Genomic DNA, 21,928 nt, shown 5'->3' with positions numbered 1-21,928 from the left:
GGACAGGTTGCCTTAGGCAACTTTTTGCGGGCTTTCTTGTGAGCCAGCTTCAGATGAGGCTTCCTCAACTTCCTTCTGCTATTTATACCCTTTGCAAACTTTTAACATGTTGTTATGTGGTAACTACGGTGTTTTAAATGTTTCCTAAGGAGTTTCTAGAGTGTTCTGGGTGGTTGCTAGGTGGAAGAATCGTGGAAGAATCAGAAATTGTTATCATTATCATCTTTAAGTAATATTTCTCACCATGGAAAATAAAATTTGGAATGGAAAGATGCACACATTCCAAATTTCCCAGGATTAAAATGAACACTAATACACATGTGTGGAGCAAAAATCATGGCTATAGGTGCCTGTGTATGCAAGTTATTTAAGGTTTTTCAACTGTAATTCTAAATACAAACAATAATAATAGTGATACCTGCCTTAATTACTTCCTAAACATTGCCTTATTTACTTTCAACGGAAAATTCCGTTACTTTAGTGTTTTAAATTTAGCAGAGCCCTGCTATATTTTGTCCCTTGATACAGTTTGAATCTCTTGATACAGTTGTAATCACTTCTTAAAATATCCTCCACCCTAGTTATGTACCACACTGAACTTTGGTGGATTCAAATATAGCCTAGGGTTTCCCTAGATGAGAACTCACCAAAAAAAAAAAAGACACACTGGGAGGAGTTTGTTCAGAGAGGCCAGGAATATTTACTCACCATCCTCAGAAATCCTGCAAATAAAAGTCACACTGGGCGTGGTTTACTCAGAGAGGCCAGGAACATTTAAGCTTATTGGCCAAATCTTGACCTCTCCATTGAAAGTGATCATTCTACGCTAAACCCTTGCAGACAAGGTCAGGAAGTTCAGGATTAAAGCAAATCATGACCTATCCTGCCAAGGGGGAAGGGTAAATCCATGTGGCTATTTCCAATTTCCCTCTTTGACGGCCATAGATGTCCTTTAGTTCTTGGAAGGTTTCAACAGTTATCCAATTAAAGGGTTATCTCCCATTTTAGTTGCCTAGTCTATAGGGCTTTAGGCTTTGTGCCGTCATCAACAGTCAATCCCAGCTTGGAGCGGCAAACTGTTCACAGCTCATACTCAATAAACTGCGGCTACTGTTGGACTTCTGGATTTGACAAACCAATTCTATATTTCATTTAGAAAAAGTTTCTTTGAGGAGTTATGGGTGCCCACGGATCCAACATGGATGAAGTCTTGGCTGAGGATATGCACCACTGGTACAACAAGTTCATGAGGGAATCGCCATCAGGGCTCATCACGCTTTTTGAACTCAAGACCATGCTACAGATGCAGGGGATGTCTGAGGAAGCCAGTGGCTATGTGGACCAAGTCTTCTTCACCTTTGACATGGATGGGGTGAGTGAAATGTGTGAATGGATCATTTAGGTATATTACGCAGGTTCAGTTGATCTTAAAAGATGCCCTCTTCATGTTTTTGCTTGAGGGAATATATGTGACCCTGGACAACAAAACTAGTCATAAGACGCACAGGTATATTTGTAGCAATAGCCAACAATACACTGTATGTGTCAAAATAAGTGATTTTTCTTTTATGCCAAAAATCATTAGGATATTAAGTAAAGATCATGTGACCATGAAGATATTTTGTAAATTTCCTACCGTAAATATATCAAAACTTAATTTTGATTGGTAAAATGCATTGCTATGAACTTCATTTGGACCATTTGGATTTTTTTTGCACCCTCAGATTCTAGACTTTCAAATATAAAATATTGTCCTATCCTAGCAATGGAAAGTTTTTTTTTTTTTTTTTGACCCTTATAATTGTTTTTGTGGTCCAGGGTAACATATTTGTAATGTATTATAAGGTTAATCAAATTAATTATATGAATCATTTATTTTTAAATGATTTATTATTCACATATCAATATTCCAAACATAGATAAAAGACATTATTGTGGCAGACAAATAAATCATTAAATCATCAAATGGCCTTTATATATCAATTAACATAAGCCAATTACTGGCCTACAGTCCACAGGAATCCATTTTACAATCCAGTCAAACTCCAAATCCAGTTATAGGCTATGTCCACATTAATCTGGACAAAGTTGAAAACATATATTTTGTACATATATCACATTACTGACCGAAAATTTAAAGTTGCTGTCTTGTGGAAAAACATAACAGTTGTGCATAAATTAAATGTCTGGTGTCTCGGTATCATTGCAGTGAGCTTTTGTTACATTTTTGCTTACGCGGTGAGGTACTTCAACGTTTTAGACATGTCAGTGTGGAAAAGCAACATTTGGAAAACTTTTTTATTGCATTCTTATTACATTTGGCATACTTTTTTATGCATACTTGGTTATGTGTATAGATCTGTTAATAAAACTCTAGTTAAAACAAGTACAAAGACATTTTTTATGTGATAAAATTACATGGCGTGTGTGGATATTGAGTATGCTGGTGACAAACATTTATAAACTGGAAATCCCTGCATTTTGTTTCATGCTCTATCTAACTGTTCAGTGTAAGAATGCATCCTGTTTGAAAGAATGTTATATTATATGACCAGTCATTTTTAAATATCCTAATGATTTTTGTCCTAAAAAAATATATAATTTTGAACCATACAGTGTATTTTTGGCTATTGCTACAAATATACCCATGCTACTTAAGAGCAGGGTCCAGTGTCGTATATTATATAGTGATATATATATATTTTTTTTATTTCTATTGTTCTTTTTTTCTTTCACAGGATGGCTATATAGATTTTGTAGAATACATTGCAGCTGTAAGTCTTCTACTGAAAGGAGAAATAAACCAGAAGCTGAAGTGGTACTTCAAGCTCTTTGATCAGGATGGAAACGGCAAAATTGACAGAGATGAAATGGAGACCATATTCAAAGTAATGTATTAATTTTTCCTGCGTGTATTCAGTGATCTGTTGTATGACAACTAGTTCAGACTAGAGTTGTTTTGAAGGTGTGCTCAGTCATGGCATCGCATAAAAGCAATGGTTTTCAGTTACCAATGGCATAGTAGAAATGCTCTATTCACAGTTAGCCCTGTTTTGTTTATTCCTCAGGCCAAATTTTTTTTAGTATTATGGAGATAAAGCAAGTAGTATTTAACTGGTCTTGTGGTTTCAACATGGAAGCCTTCATGAGGCAGCTTGCTTCATGTAGAGAAAAACATTTATTTGCTATCAAACTTCTGATATGTTTGCAGTCCTTTTCTCATAAGAGTCTGCATAATTAAAAAAATATTTTCAAACATACTATTACATCTTCATGTGTAAGTCTTTTTAATGATGAAATGACGGAGTGTATCTTTAAATAGACTTTAGGGAAAGAAATTAGCATTTAATCCTAACCTAAATCCATGATGACTGTTTGCTAAGCTCCTTCATTTTCAAAATGCAGTTTCTATCCTATTACACCTGTCCATGGGACAGAATTATTAAGAGAGTTTTGTACTTCTGTATTGTTTAAATATAACAAAATTGCTCTTATATGGATTGATTGCATGCAAAAAGGAATGTTTTAAATAGTTAAATTATACTTTCCAATTTGTTATTTTAGGATCATTATTATACTATTACAGTTTTTGTTAATATTTTGTAAACAGTTTCTCATTTCATGTTTTTCATTTTTATTTTCCTAATTTTTGTAGGTAAAATAATTCTCAAGTTTCCAAGTCAGTGACACATTTTTGGACAAATAATGTTTATATGATAGAAAAATCTGATCTCATTAACATATTTTAAAGCTACATGACAGACATTGGTTCTAAAGGGAGGAAAATTAGACTGTGGCAATTAGACATGTTAGTAAAAAAAGAAAATATTAATATTTTTCATCTTTGCCCAGGCCATCCAGGACATTACCCGGAGTTATGATATTCCTCCAGATGATATTGTGTCTCTGATCTACGAGAGGATTGATGTCAATAATGAAGGTGAGCGCTGCTATATTACATTAACCTATGGCGTAATTTGTCAACTGGAATATTTCATTTGGAACAAATTACATAACACTAAGTCCTAAATCCTCCTGTTGGGCACAATGTTGTTTAATATGCTTTAGTTGCACTTTACAAGTCCTTCTGTTCAGGATTGAAACTGCAACCTTTGTATAGTATAATAAGCCAGAATCTAAATCCATTAGGCTTACACCAATACTGCAATTAACAAGGGTGATGGTTTAGATTTCTTTATAGAACTAGGATAAGAACAAGGTTATGGACTAAAATTAATATTCATTACAGCATCTATATATAGATAACAAATTTCAGTGGTAAAAAAGACTCAATATAACAGTTAAATAAATAAAAATATAATATAACCAATGTAACCAGTTAAAGTTTGGAATCATATTTCATTTTTAAAAACATGTAAAACATATTTTAATATAAATAATTTTGTGTTGAAATCTGACTTTAAAAAGGATTCACCCTTAAAATCAATTGCCTATATTTTGGCAGGTGAATTGACACTGGAAGAGTTCATCACAGGTGCTAAAGAACATCCTGATATCATGGAGATGCTCACCAAGATGATGGACCTCACCCATGTCTTGGAGATCATAGTCAATGGGCAGAAAAAGAAGGAGTGACTGAAAATGTTTGATGCATTGCACAATAAAAGGATCCCATCCTGATCAAAGATGATCAGCTCTGCGGCTTAAAAGCGTAAAACAGACTCAATAGAGGGTAAAACCTGCTAGCAGCATCTCAGAGGTGGACACGAGTGATCATCATCTGTGATTGTCTTTCATACACTTTCTCTTTGTCTCTGTGCCTACAGATACCCAGTTTAGCAGACCTCTCTCTTTCCCCTCTACAGATCAGAAAATGTCATTCTTGCAGACAGAAATGACAAAGGAGGAGATCCATGGTTTAATGGATCATTTGTCATGTTTGCTGGGGTGTGAAGCACATTCTTAGCAATTGATGTGCTATGATCTGTGTGTTTACAGTGAATATAAAACATATTTGGACACTTAAGCCTCAATTAAAATTTACAAATTTACATGAACAAAATATCACTAATAAAAATACTGACATTTATTTCTTTATTTTTACAAAACGATAGCAAAAACATACTTTCCAGAAGGCATTTCACAGGAAGAAAGGTTCTAAAATTAACTATATAAAATAAAACATATACTGTTAAAAATAAAGACAAAAAGTAGTAGTGAGTCGATCATGTTCATGTCATGAACTTAGGCATCAAGAAAAAACAATAAGTCAAGAGAAGTTAGAAGAATAAGGCTTGAAGCCCACGTTTACCACTTGGTTTGATCTTTTCCAATTAGAATATCTAATAAAATAAGCATTCAGACAATTTAAAATGTGACTTACTTTAAGTGTCCAAATACTGTTTAGGGGACACTGTGTAAGGAGGGGCCATGCTAGAAATAATTGTACAGTTTTTCTATTGATGTATGTGATCTTCATTCTGACTTTTGACTTTGTGTTAAATTATTTAGATAACTCAATAATTCTAACCATTGCCTTACGTAAATAAATGCACTATGCTGCACATTTAGACTCCTGTTTCCTGTCTTACTATGACTATTGCTTTAACTTAAAGAAAATGACCTTTAAAAGTGAACTAAATGAACAGTACTTACACTGATAAAAATGATTTTGTGGTGAAGTAAATAATACAGAAAAACAAATGTAATTTCTTAAAATGTAATTAAATAATTGAGTTCAGGCAAGAATAAAAGAGTAAATTCAATATTAGTACTCAATTTAACTTGAGTACTCAATTCAAAAAAAAAAAAAAAAAATCACTTTTATTGTCACATCACCACAGCACCTGTGCCTAGGTGAGTGAAATTCTTGGGAGCGAGCTCCAGACAGTGCAGGGACAATTTACATATAGACAGTTACATACCTACAGGATTATACAGAGTGACAATATGCAATATATACATACATACATACATACATACATACATACATACGTACATAGTACACACAGTGTACGATTAGACATATTTACAGTTAGCAGTACAAGTGCAAGTTGAGCTGTATTTTCAAGAAGTGCAAAAGGATGGCTGGAGTCACCTCCTCTCTGTAGGCAGTCTCATCATTGTCAGTGATCAGGCCTATCACCGTTGTGTCGTCAGCAAATTTGACGATGACATTGGAGCTGTGTGTGGCTGTACAGTCATGTGTGTACAGGGAGTACAGGAGTGGGCTGAGAATGCAGCCCTGTGGAGCACCAGTGTTGAGGGTCAGCAGAGATGAAGTGTCGCTGCCCATTCTGACCACCTGATTTCTGCCTGTCAGGAAGTCCATGATCCAGCTGAACAGAGATCTGTTTAGACCTAGAGCCTGTAGCTTCGCGACAAGTGTGGCAGGCACTATGGTGTTAAATGCTGAGCTATAGTCCACAAACAGCAGTCTCACATAGGTGTTTTTATTTTCCAGGTGGGAGAGAGCAGTTTGAAGGGTGAAAGCAATAGCATCGTCTGTGGAACGGTTGCTATTGCTGTGATCGTTAGGGTTTCCGGATTTGAAAGCAGATGTTTGCGCTGACAGGGCTGCTCGAACATCACTGTTAATCCACGGTTTTTGGTTGGGGTAGATGCGGATTGTTTTTGTCGGCACTACGTCTTCTACACATTTCCTGATGAAACACGTTACTGTATCTGAGTACGCCTCTATGTCATCATCAGACGCAGCCCGGAACATGTCCCAGTCCACGTGATCAAAACAGTCCTGTAGTATAGCGTCCGATTGGTCCGACCAGCATTGAATTTCCCTGAGGGCGGGTGCTTCCCGTTTCAGTTTCTGCCTATAAGCAGGCAGAAGCAGAACGGAAAGATGGTCCAATTTGCCGAAAGGTGAGCGGGGGAGGGATTTGTATGCATCACGGAAGGGAGAGTAGCAGTGGTCCAGTACACGATCACCACGCGTGTTGATTGTGATGTGCTGGAAAAATCTTGGAGCTATTGTTCTTAGGTTGGCTTTGTTAAAGTCCCCCGTAACAATAAACGCCGCATCTGGGTACACGGTTTCCTGCTTGCTTATATGCCCATACAGTTCTTTGAGTGCCTGGTCTGTGTTGGCTTGAGGGGGAATGTAAACAGCTGTGATTATGATCGCTGTAAACTCCCTCGGCAACCAGAATGGTCGACACAGAAGCATGTGAAATTCCAGGTCAGGAGAGCAGAATGATTTGATAGAGTGTAGGTTCCTTTCATCACACCACGAGTTGTTGATAAAGAAACAAAACACTCCCACCTCTGCTTTTCCCTGTGAGCTCCTTCGTTCTGTCCGAGCGATGCACGGAGAACCCCGTAAGCTCGATGGCCGAGTCTGGAATCACTGCAGACATCCATGTTTCTGTGAGGCAAATAATGCAGCAGTCCCTTATTTCTCGTTGGTATGAGATGCGTGCCCGCAGTTCACAGAGTTTGTTGTCCAGTGACTGAACATTAGCCAGCAAAATTGTTGGGAGAGGAGGTCGGAGGGGACGGCGTCTGAGTCTAACAGTTTCCTCAGTCGCGGCCGCGCGGCCCAGACAAAGGGCTCTGATGCGGTGTCCGTAAATAAAACGGCGGCGTTCAAGAACTCAAAGTCCGGTTTGCGTTGCGCGACAAAGGAGCCAATATTTAAAAGCGTGTGTCTGTCGTAAACAGTTATACTAACGACGTCCAAAACATAAGACAACAAAAAAAAAACAAAAAAAAACAAAAAAAAAAACAAGAAAAACACACGAAAAACTGCAAAGTTTGCTCGGAGCTCGCAACACGGCTGCCATGCTCGGCGCCATCTTGGTTCATTTCTTGGTTCAATTGAACTTATAAGTATATTTTACTTGGAATTGTTTGTTATTTTTACAAAGATTGTTAGTAAATATTGAAGTAAATATCAAAGTCATGATCCCATTGCTCCAATCATACACTTGGGCATGATTAATTAATAAGGTTAAATTTTTTGCCGTTTTTAAGATGTATTTACATAGTTTTATGGTTGCTTTTGTTTTTAGGTTAAGTAACTTACTGTTTTGTAACATCTAGAGTTAATTTTCTACTCAGAATGACCCATTCATACTCAAAAACTATTTACTGATTGTTACCATCATTGTGTATCATGTGCTAAGTATTGAGGTCTCTATGTTCATTTTGTTAGTAACTACACTGAGTCAACATATAACCTTAAAAACAATAAGAAGCAGTCTACTTGATAACATACATGTTTGTAAGTGAACCACATGCTTTAATAGCATTTTTTTTAGTAAAGTTTACAAACTGTAGCTGAGTGAATTGTACTTGAGGACTGCAGAGTTAAACTTAAAATAATTACTTAAATTAGTTAAGTAGATTTTACTTAATTCCATACTTAAATTTTACTTAAAAATGTGCATGGTCAAAATGGTCAAAAACTTGCCAAATTAAAATTAAGTAAATTTACTTGCTCCTGATCGAGACGGATCTTCCCTGAAGTCAAACTGTAATATCAAACATGAACTCTTGATCAGGCCAATGAGAGGAAGCTCACTTACCAGATGTTGCGTGCTTCTATAGCAGAGTACTGAGAAAGAACATCACCCATATTTTTTTTAATACTTTGTTTTTCACTATAACAGAACAAATGCTAGGAGAGGCGGCTGACAATGTCGAATGTTCTCCAGTTGTTTTTGTTCTTTAGTGACGTTTGATCTGGCGAGTATTCATGAGACATGTCATGTCACTGTAAAATCATTCCTACAATCCACAAGTGTGTAGTCTCCGGTCTGGTTAAATTGCCTAGTGTGTGCGATCAGAAGATTGTAAGACTAGAAATCAGTTGAAACTGTCTTAAAGGATTAGTTCACTTCCAGAACAAAAGTAGGGTATGTCGAAAAACTCCCATCACGTTTTCTTCAAAATTGTCCTACAACGCTGTTTTATCTTTTTTTTGTAAGGGGCGTTTGATCTTCTTTGTATGTTCACTTTGTAAACACTGGGTTGGTACTTCTGCAGCAATGTAGGGTGATTTTGAAGTTTTTCGACATACCCTAACTGTATTGAACCGGATCACACAGACTACGCATGCGCATCACAGAGACGAGACAACATGAGCATTTGAGGTTAAACAGTATATAAATTGTCAATTTGTTCCTTAAATAACCGATCGTTTCACTAGATAAGACCCTTCTTCCTCGGCTGGGATCGTTTAGAACCCTTTGAAGCTGCGTTTTAAAACTGCATTTTGGAAGTTCAAACTTGGGGGTACCATACATATCCATTAAATGGAGAGAAATCCTGAATTTTTTTTCTCAAAAACATAATTTCTTTACGACTGAAGAAAGAAAGACATGAACATCTTAGATGACAAGGGGGTGTGTACATTATCTGTAAATTTTTGTTTTGAAAGTGAACTAATTCTTTAATGTCTGTGTCTCCCATGGTTTTAAAATCGGTTAAGATTTGAAAATCGTCTAGTGTGTGGCCAGCCTAAATGGAGCATTCAATCAGAGTTCTCACTCACACCGATGACCCCGACGCCGATTCAACATGTTGAACAGGACAAACTGCCGCAGACGTGTGGAACACACCAAACAAACTAGCCCGGCAGATGCTTGCCGACAGCCCAATATTGGCTGACGGCTTGGTGTGTCCCGGCCTACAGAGTGTGAATAATATATCTTCTGCTGTTTCATCATGAGGGGTCTAAAAAGTAAAATACTTCACATGTCCATGGGGGAGGGGCGGCTCACCTAGCATTGGAGATGAGGCCTAAAGTACTCACCCTTCTTCGAAGCCATGCGGCCTAACTCTCAAGGAACTGGAAAAGGACTTTCTGAACTGAACACATACAGAACCAATGCACAACAACAAGAGCTTGCAAGTATCCGTTCTTTCTACAAACGTAGATAGCTGCGTTTTATTTCAGGTTGTTCAGAACCGTTCATTCCTGTACCATGCATCTCTCTCTCTCTCTCTCTCTCTCTCTCTCTCTCTCCTGCGTTCTGTCTATTTGTGTTTTATGTACGTTGTCTATGTGTGATCGTTTGTAAGTAGAATATGTTAAATAAATAACCATATATTCACATATAATGATTCTCTGTGCTGAATGCTGAATTACAATAGTCATGTGTTTCGATCTCATATTGCTACCTTAAGCCCTATTTTGTTCAATTGTTTTAACTCCGTTCTGATTAGTAAAACACGTTGCCGTGACGACGAGCTGACGTAAGAGTAATCGATATCACTGAAGAATTTGCTGGACAAAGAAACAAGTCGATATCATAATTACTGTTACTAATCAGAAACTGGAAAATGCGTATATTTAATGACGATTATTATACACAATTTCCTGTGAGTTAAACTACTTTCCCTGACTGAAATGTATGTTTTAAATAACTCATTTCATTCTATTCATTGGTCAAAAGACCTGGTGGAGATTTACAGTGTACATGTGATGAGAGAAACATAGTCTCATACATGTACGCACACGTACTGATCATTTTAAATTCTTTGAGCTAACAAATTCTCTAGTTTTACATTTTTTTTTTTTATTACATAATACATTTACACACAGAAAGAAAATACAAATAATGTGCACACAAATAAAAACAGATGAATGAAATATAGACAGCTGCATAAAAATGAATATAATAACATAAATATATAATAAATAAAATATAGATTAACTTTGTGTACACACATATATATCAATAAGAATAATTATCTTTAAACTGTAGATCAACTTTTGAATGAAATATGTATCGATATAAATAAGTTGGTGAACTGTTACTCCTCATTGGACTGGCATGCACCGCTTTTTACATGGAGGTGGCTGATCAGCTTCGTCATTGTCCTGTTGAGGGAACAGACAGGTTCAATAAGTTTTCTGCAGACAAAATATGAAGGCATATTGCTTTTAGATTGAGGGGTCAACATGAAGGCTCTATTACTAAAAAGGGTATGAGATGTATTAATACATCTGAAAGTAAAATGAGATACAGCAGGGACTAACCGCTGCGCCTGTGTTCCATGGATACGGCCTCTTCCAAGTGAGCTGTGCCTTTGAAGAGTCTCTGGCCTCTATTTCCACACGTCGTTTTTTCAGTGGAGGTGGCTGAAACACACCTTCATTGTCCTGTTGAAGAAACAGACATAATCATTTAATGCTAGGCAGGTTTAATGAGTACTTCATAGACTAAATCTAAATTTAGAAAGAAATTGGTACATCTGAATAAATCTGAAAATATAAGAAAATTGTAAATAGGAGGGACTAACCACATCTTCTGTGCTCCCTGGGCACGGCCTCTTTCGGACTGTAATGAGAACTTGGTACTGAGAAATGGGTGCTCTTTGGTGGAAAGAGCTGGGTAAAGTTGCTGTCTGTGGGAAAGAGGTAGGCACAGCTGCAGGCTCGGGTGCTACCTCTGGTGACAAGGCAGCATGTTGTGCTCCATGTTGACAAAAGGTGTGCTTGGGTACTCCTTTTGGAGACCTGGCAGGCATGGGTGTTTCCTGTTGGAAAATATATTTCATAGAGCGAATCTAATAACATATTACTTTTATTGTTTCATGATGAACAGTCTATAAATTGAAAAGTGGATATTGAAATAATCTAAGAGCAAAAAGAGAGACAACATGGACTAACCAATGCTTCTGTTGAGATTCTAGGCTCTAGTTCCACACGCCATTTTTTTAGTGGAGGTGGCCGAATTAGACCTTCATTGTCCTGTTAAAGGGACAGACATTATCATCTAATAGCACCAAAGGGCATGGGTGCTCCCAGTGGGGAACCCCTCTGTACAGGTGCCAAGATGGCATGCTTCCTCCACAGATTGGGTGCTTTGTGTGCAAAATATGTTTGAGGGTTCTGCTGCTACCACTTTCTGTTCTGTTGGGAACCAGCAGGCGTGGGTGTTCCTTGTGGGAACCTCGATCCCTGTGGAAAAGAAGTTTGAGGCTTCTGCTGCGTCCACTTTCTTCTCTGTTGGGAACCAGCAGGGATGGTTGCTCCGTGTGGGAACCTAGTTCCCTGGTAAGAGGCTTGAGACTTCGACTGCCTCCATTTTGTGTTTGTGGGGGCCTAGGCTTCAGCTGCCTCCACTTTCCTCCCTGTTGGCAACCTGCAGGTATGGCTGCTCCCTGTCGGGTTCTGGCAGGAACTCTGTAGGAAAGAAGCTTGAGCAGAGGTTCTCAACTCTGGCCCTCGAGGTCCACTTTCCTGCAGAGTTTACCTCCAACCTTGATCAAACTCACCTGCCTGTAACTTTCTAGTAATGATGAAGAGCTTGATTAGCTTGTTCAGGTGTATTTGATTAGGGATGGAGCTAAACTCTGCAGGAAAATGGACCTCGAGGTCCAGAGTTGAGAACCCCTGAGCTTGAGGGATTTGTTGTCTCCACTTTACTCTCTTTGGGTACCCACCAGACAAAGGTGCTCCATGTGGGCTCCTGGCAGGCATTGGAGCTCCCTGTGAGACTCTTCTTTGCACCAGTGCTCCCTGTGGAGACCCACCAAACCTTGGTGCTCCTTGTGGGTACCTGGCTCCCTGGGGCAAAAAGCTTTGTTGAGGCTTCTGCTGCCTCCACTTTCTTCTCTTTGGGATCCTGTTGGGTACAGGTGCTCCCTGCATGAAGGAGGAGCACCTGCAGAGATGGGCATAAATACATAGAAATGTATTTAAAATAAAAATACAAAATACTGAGTGGAAAAATGTATTTAAATACAAATACAAAATACTGTGTAAAAAAATGTATTTAAATACAAATACAGTATTTTGTATTTTTAAAATACACAAAATACATGTGAAACTGGCCATGAAGTGCAGGCATCCCTATTAGACTGAAATATCTGGACATATTCTGAATGCAAAACAAAAACATTTAGATGTGTACTACTGATTAGAAATGATCTTCCCTTCCCCTGCCCTGTAGGAAAAACAAAACTAATTTCCCCCTACCCCCAAACATCTTTTATTACGTTTTATCACCATCATGACTTCAACTCAGTAACAAGAACTCAATAACAGAAAGATGATAGATTAAAAAAAAAACTATCAAAACTGATCGGCTAACAGGCAGCTAATGCTATTTTTCTCCTACACGTGTCGGTGCTTTTTTATTCTTTCATGTTTACTGAAGGAAAATCTTAATGATGCACCATTTTAACTTTAATCAACAAGGAATTGATCATGATGACACCCTTGCCTTAATGCAGAAAACTGAGAAAAGTCGCTGATCCAATGCTGACTGCTGCAGGCAGCTCACATGCATGAGTGTTAAAGGGATAGTTCACCCAAAAATTAAAATGTGATGTTTATCTGCTTACCCCCAGGGCATCCAAGATGTAGGTGACTTTGTTTCCTCAGCAGAACACAAACGAAGATTTTTAGCTAAAACTGGTGCAGTCTGTCAGCCATATAATGGGAGTGGATGGGCAACAGACCTTTAAAAGTAAAAAAAACAAAAAAAACATGCACAGACAAATCCAAATTTTCACCCTGCGACTCATGACGATACATTGATGTCTTAAGACACGAAACGATCGTTTTTTGCGAGAAACTGAACCGTATTTATACCATTTTTACCTCTGATACACCACCACGTCCATCTCTCCTCGTGCTCATCATCCGACTCGTTACCTGTGTACGCACTCTGGCGTAGTATACGCAAATGCCGGAAGCGATCTGTCGCATGTATATGACACTCATTGTTTACACAGTGCACAGAGATTGTGGGTATAGCGGCTATTCAAAATGTTAATTACTTGTGCTTATCCTGATTGTTCAAACCAATTTAAAACTAAAAGATTACGTTTGCTTGCGCAAACTCATCCGGGACTTTTCACCGGTTTTACGGCGTTTGCGTATACTACGCCAGAGCGCGTGCACATGTAACGAGCCGGATGATAAACTTGTGCTCAGGACAGATGGACATTGCTGTGTAGCAAAGGTAAAAAATGATATAAATACTGTTCATTTTCTCACAAAAAAATGATCGTTTCGTGTCCTAGGACATCAATGTATCATTACGAGCCACAGGGTGTAATTTGGTTTTGTCTGTGCATGTTTTTTTTACTTTTAAAGGTCTGGTGCCCATCCACTCCCATTATATGGCTGACAGACTGCACCAGTTTTAGCTAAAAATCTTTGTTTGTGTTCTACTGAGGAAACAAAGTCACCTACATATTGGATGCCCTGGGGGTAAGCAGATAAACATCACATTTTCATTTTTGGGCGAACTATCCCTTTAAGGTTGGGGGAGGGCTGTGTCTGAACTAAATCAGCACCCTGATAAAGAGGTTGATTGGCACAAAGTATTTTATGTATTTTGAAAATACAAAATACTCATCTTAAATGTATTTAAATACAAATTACATTAGATTTTTCCCAAAGGCTTTAAAATACAAAATACAAAATAGTATTTTGTATTTAAAATACGTATTTTAAATACATTTATCTAAAATACTGCCCATCCCTGAGCACCTGTACCTGTTGGGTACAGGTGCTCCCTGCATGAAGGAGGAGCGAGGTTTCTCCTGCCTCATTGTCATGATAGATATAGCACTTAGATCAGAGGTTATCATGATAGATATAGCTCTTAGATCGAGGTCCACTTTCCTGCAGAGTTTAGCTCCAACCTTGATCAAACTCACCTGCCTGTAACTTTCTAGTGATCCTGAAGGCCTTGATTAGCTTGTTCAGCTGTGTTTGATTAGGGTTGAAGCTAAACTCTGCAGGAAAGTGGACCTTGAGGGCCAGAGTTGAGAAACCCAGTCTTAGATGGTTGTTAGACAGACAATCTAAAAATTAAATGATGCCAAGGTTGTGCAAGATTGCTTGTGTGCAACAAACACTATCTGTATCTGTGATACCCTGTAAAAGAAAAAGAGAGGGAAGAGAGGAGTTGAGTAAATGCAAAAGAGCTTGGAAGTTGGTTGACAGGTTTTGGAAACAGGGCAATTGGCACTTGGGACCCCCATATGTTTAGATGGGGTCCTGCCTTGAAAAGCATTGTGTTGGTGATCAGAGATTATATTGGATAATTTTTCATCAGCCCTACTGGGGGATATCATCTGTGTATGGGAACATAAAAGGAAAAAGAAATATGAAAACACCGGTGACCTGGTCTCAAACACTATGTTGAGAACACTATGTTTGAGACAGATCCAACATTGCATCAATGACAGACTGCCATCTTGAGGCAAGTATGATTATTACTGTGCCTCAAAGGGAAGTTTTAAAGGATTAATTCGCCCAAAACGAACTTTGTCATAATTGCCTTTTTTAACACTCTTAAACTTGTTTCATAATTTCACTCTCAAACAGCATATAGGCTACATTTTTTTTCATGAAAGCTATTCATCTCCACCACATCTCAGACCATGTATTATGTATAACACCATTCTGTGATGGAAATGATGAAGACTGAAAATTTTAACATTTGTGGAATAAAAATGTCTTGCTAATTTTACATCTGACATTTTATATATTGTAAATACACAAAATATAATATTTTCACATATTTGCATCATTTGCAGCTCGGAAATGCTACATAAAAATATCCTGCTCCTTCATACTTCTTCATTTTCTTTACACATCACATGTGTCATATTTCACCTAAAGCTCTTCAGCGCACTGTTGTCTTTTTGGTAAGCAAATATGCTAACCTTCCAAAATTATTATTATTTTTTTTTTAATTTATATTAAATATTTTCACTTCATAGCCCCTCATTCTATGCTTCTGTTGTATGCAGCAATGCATTGTTAAAGTATTATAAATTTTACATTAAATATTATAGATTTTATTTGGAGTCATGCTAAACATTTGGATAAACTTAACTCTTAGAAAATAAACTTTACTCTTGCAAAGTCAATAGTCTGATTAAAGAGATATCATAATCCCATTTTATGTTCTTAGAAATGATGAAATCTGAATGTTTATTTTATTACAGACATTGTGCAAACAGTCTAACTGTTATTTCCAAATATGAGTGATTTCATACAGTCTGATTGCATCTGCACATGTGCAATCACAGTTCAGAGCCAATCCAAACAAATCTGGCCTTGGATGTCATTGCACTCTAATTGATTAGAGATATACTTGTAGATTTATATTTATGTTTCCATGTATAGTTTTCAATGCTGTAGAAACCTAGACAAACAAAGCACGCACATTTAATGCAACATTGGTGCATACAACCTCTAGTTATCAGCTGATACCTTCTTATAATACAGAGTTTATACAGTCACTTTAAGATATCTTGTCTGATTTGATAGAATTTGGTAGAATACACTGGACAAAAGGAGTAACCTACAATTTTTAGCTATATTTCTATCTGACCCATAATTAATTAACCCATATTTGTTTTCTTTCTTTTTAATGTATTTAGATTCAGTGATGTTAAATAATATTTTTTACTTGAATTAAACCATTTAATTCAGATGTTACCATTAATTGTTAGTGTACTTTTAAAATGAGTACCTATTATAAATGAATGAATAAATAAATAAAAATAATTCTTAAGTGTAAACAGAATGAAATATTTTGGACACTTAACTGTGTGTTATTCATAATTAAACTAAGATTAATTTACAATTCCCTACAAAGACCCACTGAAGTAATACTTAAGTACTTTAGTAATTTCATATTTATTTTTATTATATAGTGAAAATGTACTGCCCAATGTACTGACAAGTATTAAATATACTTCAATGCCATTTCTACTGAAACTGGTATGCTGTATTTTAAATGTATTTATAATTACACATTTGTAATGATGAGGTTGCCATTTAATACATTCAAAATATATGAACTTTAAATGTAATATCAAATAACACATAAAGTAAAACCTTTAATTAGATATTATTACAAATTGTTTGAAAGAATGCACTTTTTACTTATGTGTTTTAAGAACAGTTATGAAAGTGTACTCTCTTTAGGGCTTTTTATTTCATTAATATGTTTATATCATGTTTCTTTGATTTATTTTAATTTCAGTTTTAAGCTAATATTATCTGCAAGTACAGTTTTTTTAAATATACTTTTCAGACATAAAGTACAGTACGAGTGCACATTTAATAATACAATTAAGCACATTTCTATTTCACAATTGGATGGTGTGATGTAAACCACCATTGAGAGGTCAGTGTCCTTCAGTAAACTGCTTGGTCTCAGCATGGCAGCCACAATGTCACGCTGTGAAGAAATAAGGGTGTTTTAGCTCAAGGGGGTGCTTTAACTGAACTCAACCACTAGCAGATCAGGCCACTATGTTGCATAACTGTTCCATGCGGCCCCTGTCAGACACGCTATAAAAAGAGCCTCTTTCTTCAGATTTTGCACTGCATCCAGGCCCCGGCTGCTACACCATCTAATCAAGAGACGCCCTCAGCCTGAAACCCACCTCGAGCAACCATGCAGTCTGCCGATGCCAAGCTCAGCCGAAGCTCCCTGCTGCTGGCCCTGAGGCGCTACAGCACAGCAGCTCACAATATGGAGCAGACCGTCCTGCTTCCCAGCCTTCTCAGAGATGTGCCGTACGACGACGGTTCGGACTGTGAGGCCGCCGACAACAGCATGGACCTGTATGAGAACTACCTTCTGCTGAAAGCCATCAAGAACACGGTGGAGAGCGGCCTCGTCCCACATGACGACGGCAAGGCCAAGAGTCACGCCACCCTGCACAAAGGCCTGGAGCCCTTGCTGGAGGCCGAACCCGAGGCGCTTTTCCATTTCCATCTGCGAGGCCTGTTTACAGTCATGGCAACGCTCACGAAGAAGTCCCAGAACTTGACTGAAAAATACTTGGACATCATCGGGATCAGCTATTAGGACTCAGTACATATCCATCTTGGATGGTCACAATTACCTGGAAAGCTGTTTACATCCTTGTCACTATCTATGTGACATGCAATAAAAAATATTCCAAATAATTTTGTTTTAGAATTTTATTTAAAAGAATTTCTTCTTTAATATTTAAATAATTTAATGGTTTACGTCTATTGCATTTGCCTTGTGATATTACTTTACATTCTATGTAAAGATTGTTAATGAACAATTGTAAAATGCATATCTAGATTTTATAGACAAACAAATAGACAAACTGCTACCCTCAAATATTAGAGGTTGCAGTATGCTATGTGATTTGCTTTTAATGAACACAATTTTGCAAATGACATATACATGAAACACTGTAAAGACCTCCACTTGATGCAGTTGTACATATACTGCATATGTCACACATTGTAAAATGAATTCATATATCAAAATGTCATTCAAAATAACCAGAACATGTGAAATCATTGAGATGCAACACATTTAAGCCAATAAAACATTGATGTAATATGGCCAAACTACTATATGTATACCAGTGTTATTTTAATATTATTTATATCATATTAGTTTTTACTAATAATTTGAATTAGCTTTTATTCTAATATGTTCAGTTTTCATTTTTAGAAATTCTGTTATTTTTAATATTACTACTTACTTATTTCCAGTTAGTGATTTTAGTGCTTCATCTTATAATTATTTCAGTTAGTTGCCAGTCATTTTTCTAGTCGTAATATAGCATTTTTTTAATTATTTTATTTCAGCTTTATTTCATTCAACAAAGTTTTTAATACTTTTAGTTATCGTTAATAACCCTGACGTACAAACACACACTCACACAATACCTTTACATAATATCCTGTAATAATATTAATTGTATTGCTCAGTTTTTAGTTGTGAATTTATGCCAAATGATAAATGGATAAAACTGTCCAAAGTAAACCAAGAGCAACTGAATCTGTTGCAAAACTTCTGGGATTGATCATTATTGCATGAGACAGGCTATCGGTACAATATCCATGCCAAAGTCTTGCTGAAATCGTTTGTGACATGAAAGCACAGACTCAAATGTCATGCTGTTCAGTGCTGTCACAATAACTTGTACAGTCATTTCAGAGATTCTGATGGCCTTGTTAATGCATGTCCTTGCAACATGCTTTCTGACATTATGCAAAACACTTTTAAAGGACATCAAATGCATAATCAGTACCCTACATATACACATGTACAACCCCTGGCAAAAATGATGGAATCACCACACTTAGATGTTGTTCACCCAATTTATTTCTTTCTTTTACTTCATAGCAAATATACAAATGACACAAAACAATTTTTGTTTATTAATTCGACAAACATACCTCAAATAAATGATATTAAGCTCTTTTAATGAATGGAAAATTATTTTCCATATCAAGTACAGGAAAAAATGATGGAATCATTCAATGTTTGAGGAAAAACTTATGGAATCATCAACTAAAAAACACAATTAGTACTTTGTCGCTCCTCCTTTGGCATTTATGACGGCCTGAATTCTTTAGGGCATGGACTTCACTAATGAAAAACAATATTCTGCATCAAGCTGGTTCCAACTTATTTGAATAGTGGTTGACACATCAGCCTTGCAAGATGGAGCCTTGTCATGGACATTGGACACACATTTTCAATCGGATTGAGATCTGGACTGTGTGCTGGCCAGGTCATTGAGTTGATTTGCCTTTCCTGAAGAAAAGTTTTAACACTCTTTGCTCTGTGGCAAGTTGCATTATCATACTAACATCATCACCAAACTTCTTTTCTGTTGATGGAATGAGAAAAGTTTCAGTGTAAACTTGTGAATTGACTGTTGAAGTAAGGATTGCCATTTCCCCTGGTCTTTTACCTGACATGCAACCCCATATTATAAATGAGTTGGGGAAATTAAATTTTTTTCTTCAGGCAGTCATCTTTATACATTTTCATTAGAACGGCACTAGACAAAAGATCCAGCACCATCTCCTTGTCCTTCTTCAAGGACATGACTTCTCTTTAGCCCACTCTAATTTTGTTTTCTTTTGTTTATGTGTTAACGCCGGTTTTCATTTGGCCTTTCTATATGTAAATCTCATTTCATTCAGCCGGTTTCTTACAGTTATGTCATACACATCGACTCCTGCTTCCGCCCATTTGTTCTGTTGTGCATTTTCTATTTTCAAAGCAAATTGCTTTGAGTTTTCTATCTTTATGCTTTGATGTCTTCCTTGATCTGCCTGTATGTTTTTGTTTTTTAGTCTTTCCATTTTGTTTATACTTGCACCAAATTTTAGAAACAACTTCCAACTTAGATCCAGGCTCTTTTGCCACACTCCATGATGGATTTCCATCTTAAAGGAGTTTTATAATCCCTTCTATCATTTCAACTAACAGCTTTCTTGTTGGGGACGTTTCCTTACAATTAGCCAAGTTCAACAGCTTGTTAAGGTCTGTAAGAACTTTTTTTTTTAGATATGTTTAGATATTTGCTTCAGTAATACAAATTACAAGCTGATTCCATATTTTTTTCCTCAACACTGAATGATTCCACAATTTCTTCCACTAGTTGATATGAAAATAATTTTCCATTAATTCAACTATTTAATTTTTATTTGTTTGAGGTATGTTTCACATAACCAGTGTGTTGAATAGTGAAACAAAAAATGTTTTGTGTCCTATCTGTGATTGGTTTATTTGTTTAAAAAAATGTTTCAAAACATTATGAAAAGTGTAGTGATTCTATAATTTTTGCCAGGGGTTGAACAAGTCTACTGTCATTCTAAACTGTATATTTTCCACAAAATACTAATGAGACATTTTAAGTTTCTTGCATTTTGAGGGTGAGTAAATAAAGATCTTATTTTGTTGACTATCCATAAAATTAAAATTATCTGGTAATGTAAAAACTAATTGTGCACTGGAAATAATACTTTAAAAAGTCTTTTTTTCCCCCAAACAGTTTAATAACATTGAGAACACAACGTAATAAATCAATCACAAGAGTATTTTTAATAGTTAAAGTCTGTTCAACCAGATTTGCAATTATAGTCTTCACATTCCTTGTGACAACTAAATCCTTTTAACGGATTGGATGAAATGGCTCCACGATTTCAGCAAATGTCTTCTGGTCTGGTTTGAGAAAGTAAAATAAAATAGTTTAAGGATTGAAAGTATTGTGGCAACATACACAAGTTTAAATATCTAAAAAAAAAAAAAAAAAATCAGAAATGAGCACACTAATGCAGCTGGATTTCCATGTGCTGTTACCTTTCTCTGGAAATTCATTAGGATGCAGTCGGATGTACTCATTCATGTCCCTGTCCAATTTGGCATATTTATAATTCTCATGCTTTGTGAGATGATAACCAATGAACCATCCAACAGTTATGAACAGCGCTTGGCGGTGTACACCTATAAAAACAAAAAAACAAACAACAGAATTTAAAGATATGTATTCAAACTGGTGTGACTGCTGCACTATTTTCATGAAATTTTGACATTTGAACTGGTCAGTTACAAATATAGTACTAACATGCAAGTGATATGCAGTCACTAGCAATATTATTGACTTAAGCGATAAGAAGGAGTGCAATAGCAATTCCATTGACCTGGGTAATAAAAACGCTAGTAACCATGTAAATATCACGGTATATGCATGTGGGATTCATTCGGCACCATATATAACGTTATATGTCAAATTATCACCATTACTGTACTATTGCCATCCCACATAAGTTAGTTGATTTATGTATGGGTTGCAATTAAACTTAACCAGGAACGCATTAATTTGTTACTATTGTGCAATTAAAAATACTATGTGCTGATATTACAGCTATAACATTTTTGTTTTGCATTGGTGTAGATGTGTTCTCACCGGCTTTGAACGCAGGCCTGCGGTTTAAACTGTTGTGCATCGTCGCGGTCGCCCAGCCTAACAGCCCTAACCACAATGAATTTCTGTTGACGATCCCCGGAGGAGGCAAAACCTTCGCTTCGTCAGGCAAAAGCCCCATTTTGCCAAATAACAGGCTCTTCTAAAGTGAAAACCCCTTTGACACTTAACTTTCCATATCACCTCCTAGAGGAAATCAAGGGCAATGTTTAGGCGGAAATGAAAACCGGTCCGGTGAGAAACACAT

The 21,928-nt window shown here is 36.7% G+C and overlaps 3 protein-coding genes across 3 annotated transcripts; 2 read left to right on the top strand and 1 right to left on the bottom strand.

Annotated features, from left to right (window-relative positions):
• The first annotated feature begins 1,032 nt into the window (after positions 1–1,032).
• guca1c (guanylate cyclase activator 1C) lies at positions 1,033–5,533 on the top strand. The gene is made up of 4 exons (XM_073817799.1): positions 1,033–1,372; positions 2,739–2,888; positions 3,853–3,940; positions 4,466–5,533. Exons 1-4 carry the CDS (start codon positions 1,178–1,180, stop codon positions 4,594–4,596), a joined length of 564 nt encoding a protein of 187 aa, XP_073673900.1. The 5' UTR covers positions 1,033–1,177; the 3' UTR covers positions 4,597–5,533.
• Positions 5,534–17,280: 11,747 nt separating this feature from the next.
• On the top strand, positions 17,281–18,304 carry thrsp (thyroid hormone responsive). The gene has a single exon (XM_073817765.1). The coding sequence runs from the start codon at positions 17,364–17,366 to the stop codon at positions 17,778–17,780; it is 417 nt and encodes a 138-aa protein (XP_073673866.1). The 5' UTR covers positions 17,281–17,363; the 3' UTR covers positions 17,781–18,304.
• Positions 18,305–20,775: 2,471 nt separating this feature from the next.
• On the bottom strand, positions 20,776–21,900 carry ndufc2 (NADH:ubiquinone oxidoreductase subunit C2). Its single transcript, XM_073817766.1, has 3 exons — positions 21,664–21,900; positions 21,057–21,200; positions 20,776–20,918 (listed from the first exon to the last, which is right to left on the bottom strand). The coding sequence occupies exons 1-3, from the start codon at positions 21,800–21,802 to the stop codon at positions 20,869–20,871; spliced, it is 333 nt and encodes a 110-aa protein (XP_073673867.1). The 5' UTR covers positions 21,803–21,900; the 3' UTR covers positions 20,776–20,868.
• Between the last annotated feature and the right edge of the window lie 28 nt (positions 21,901–21,928).

The sequence above is a fragment of the Garra rufa genome, chromosome 14 (assembly GCF_049309525.1).
Source record: "Garra rufa chromosome 14, GarRuf1.0, whole genome shotgun sequence".
Lineage (NCBI taxonomy): Eukaryota > Metazoa > Chordata > Actinopteri > Cypriniformes > Cyprinidae > Garra > Garra rufa.
This window is presented reverse-complemented; position numbering and strand designations above follow the sequence as displayed.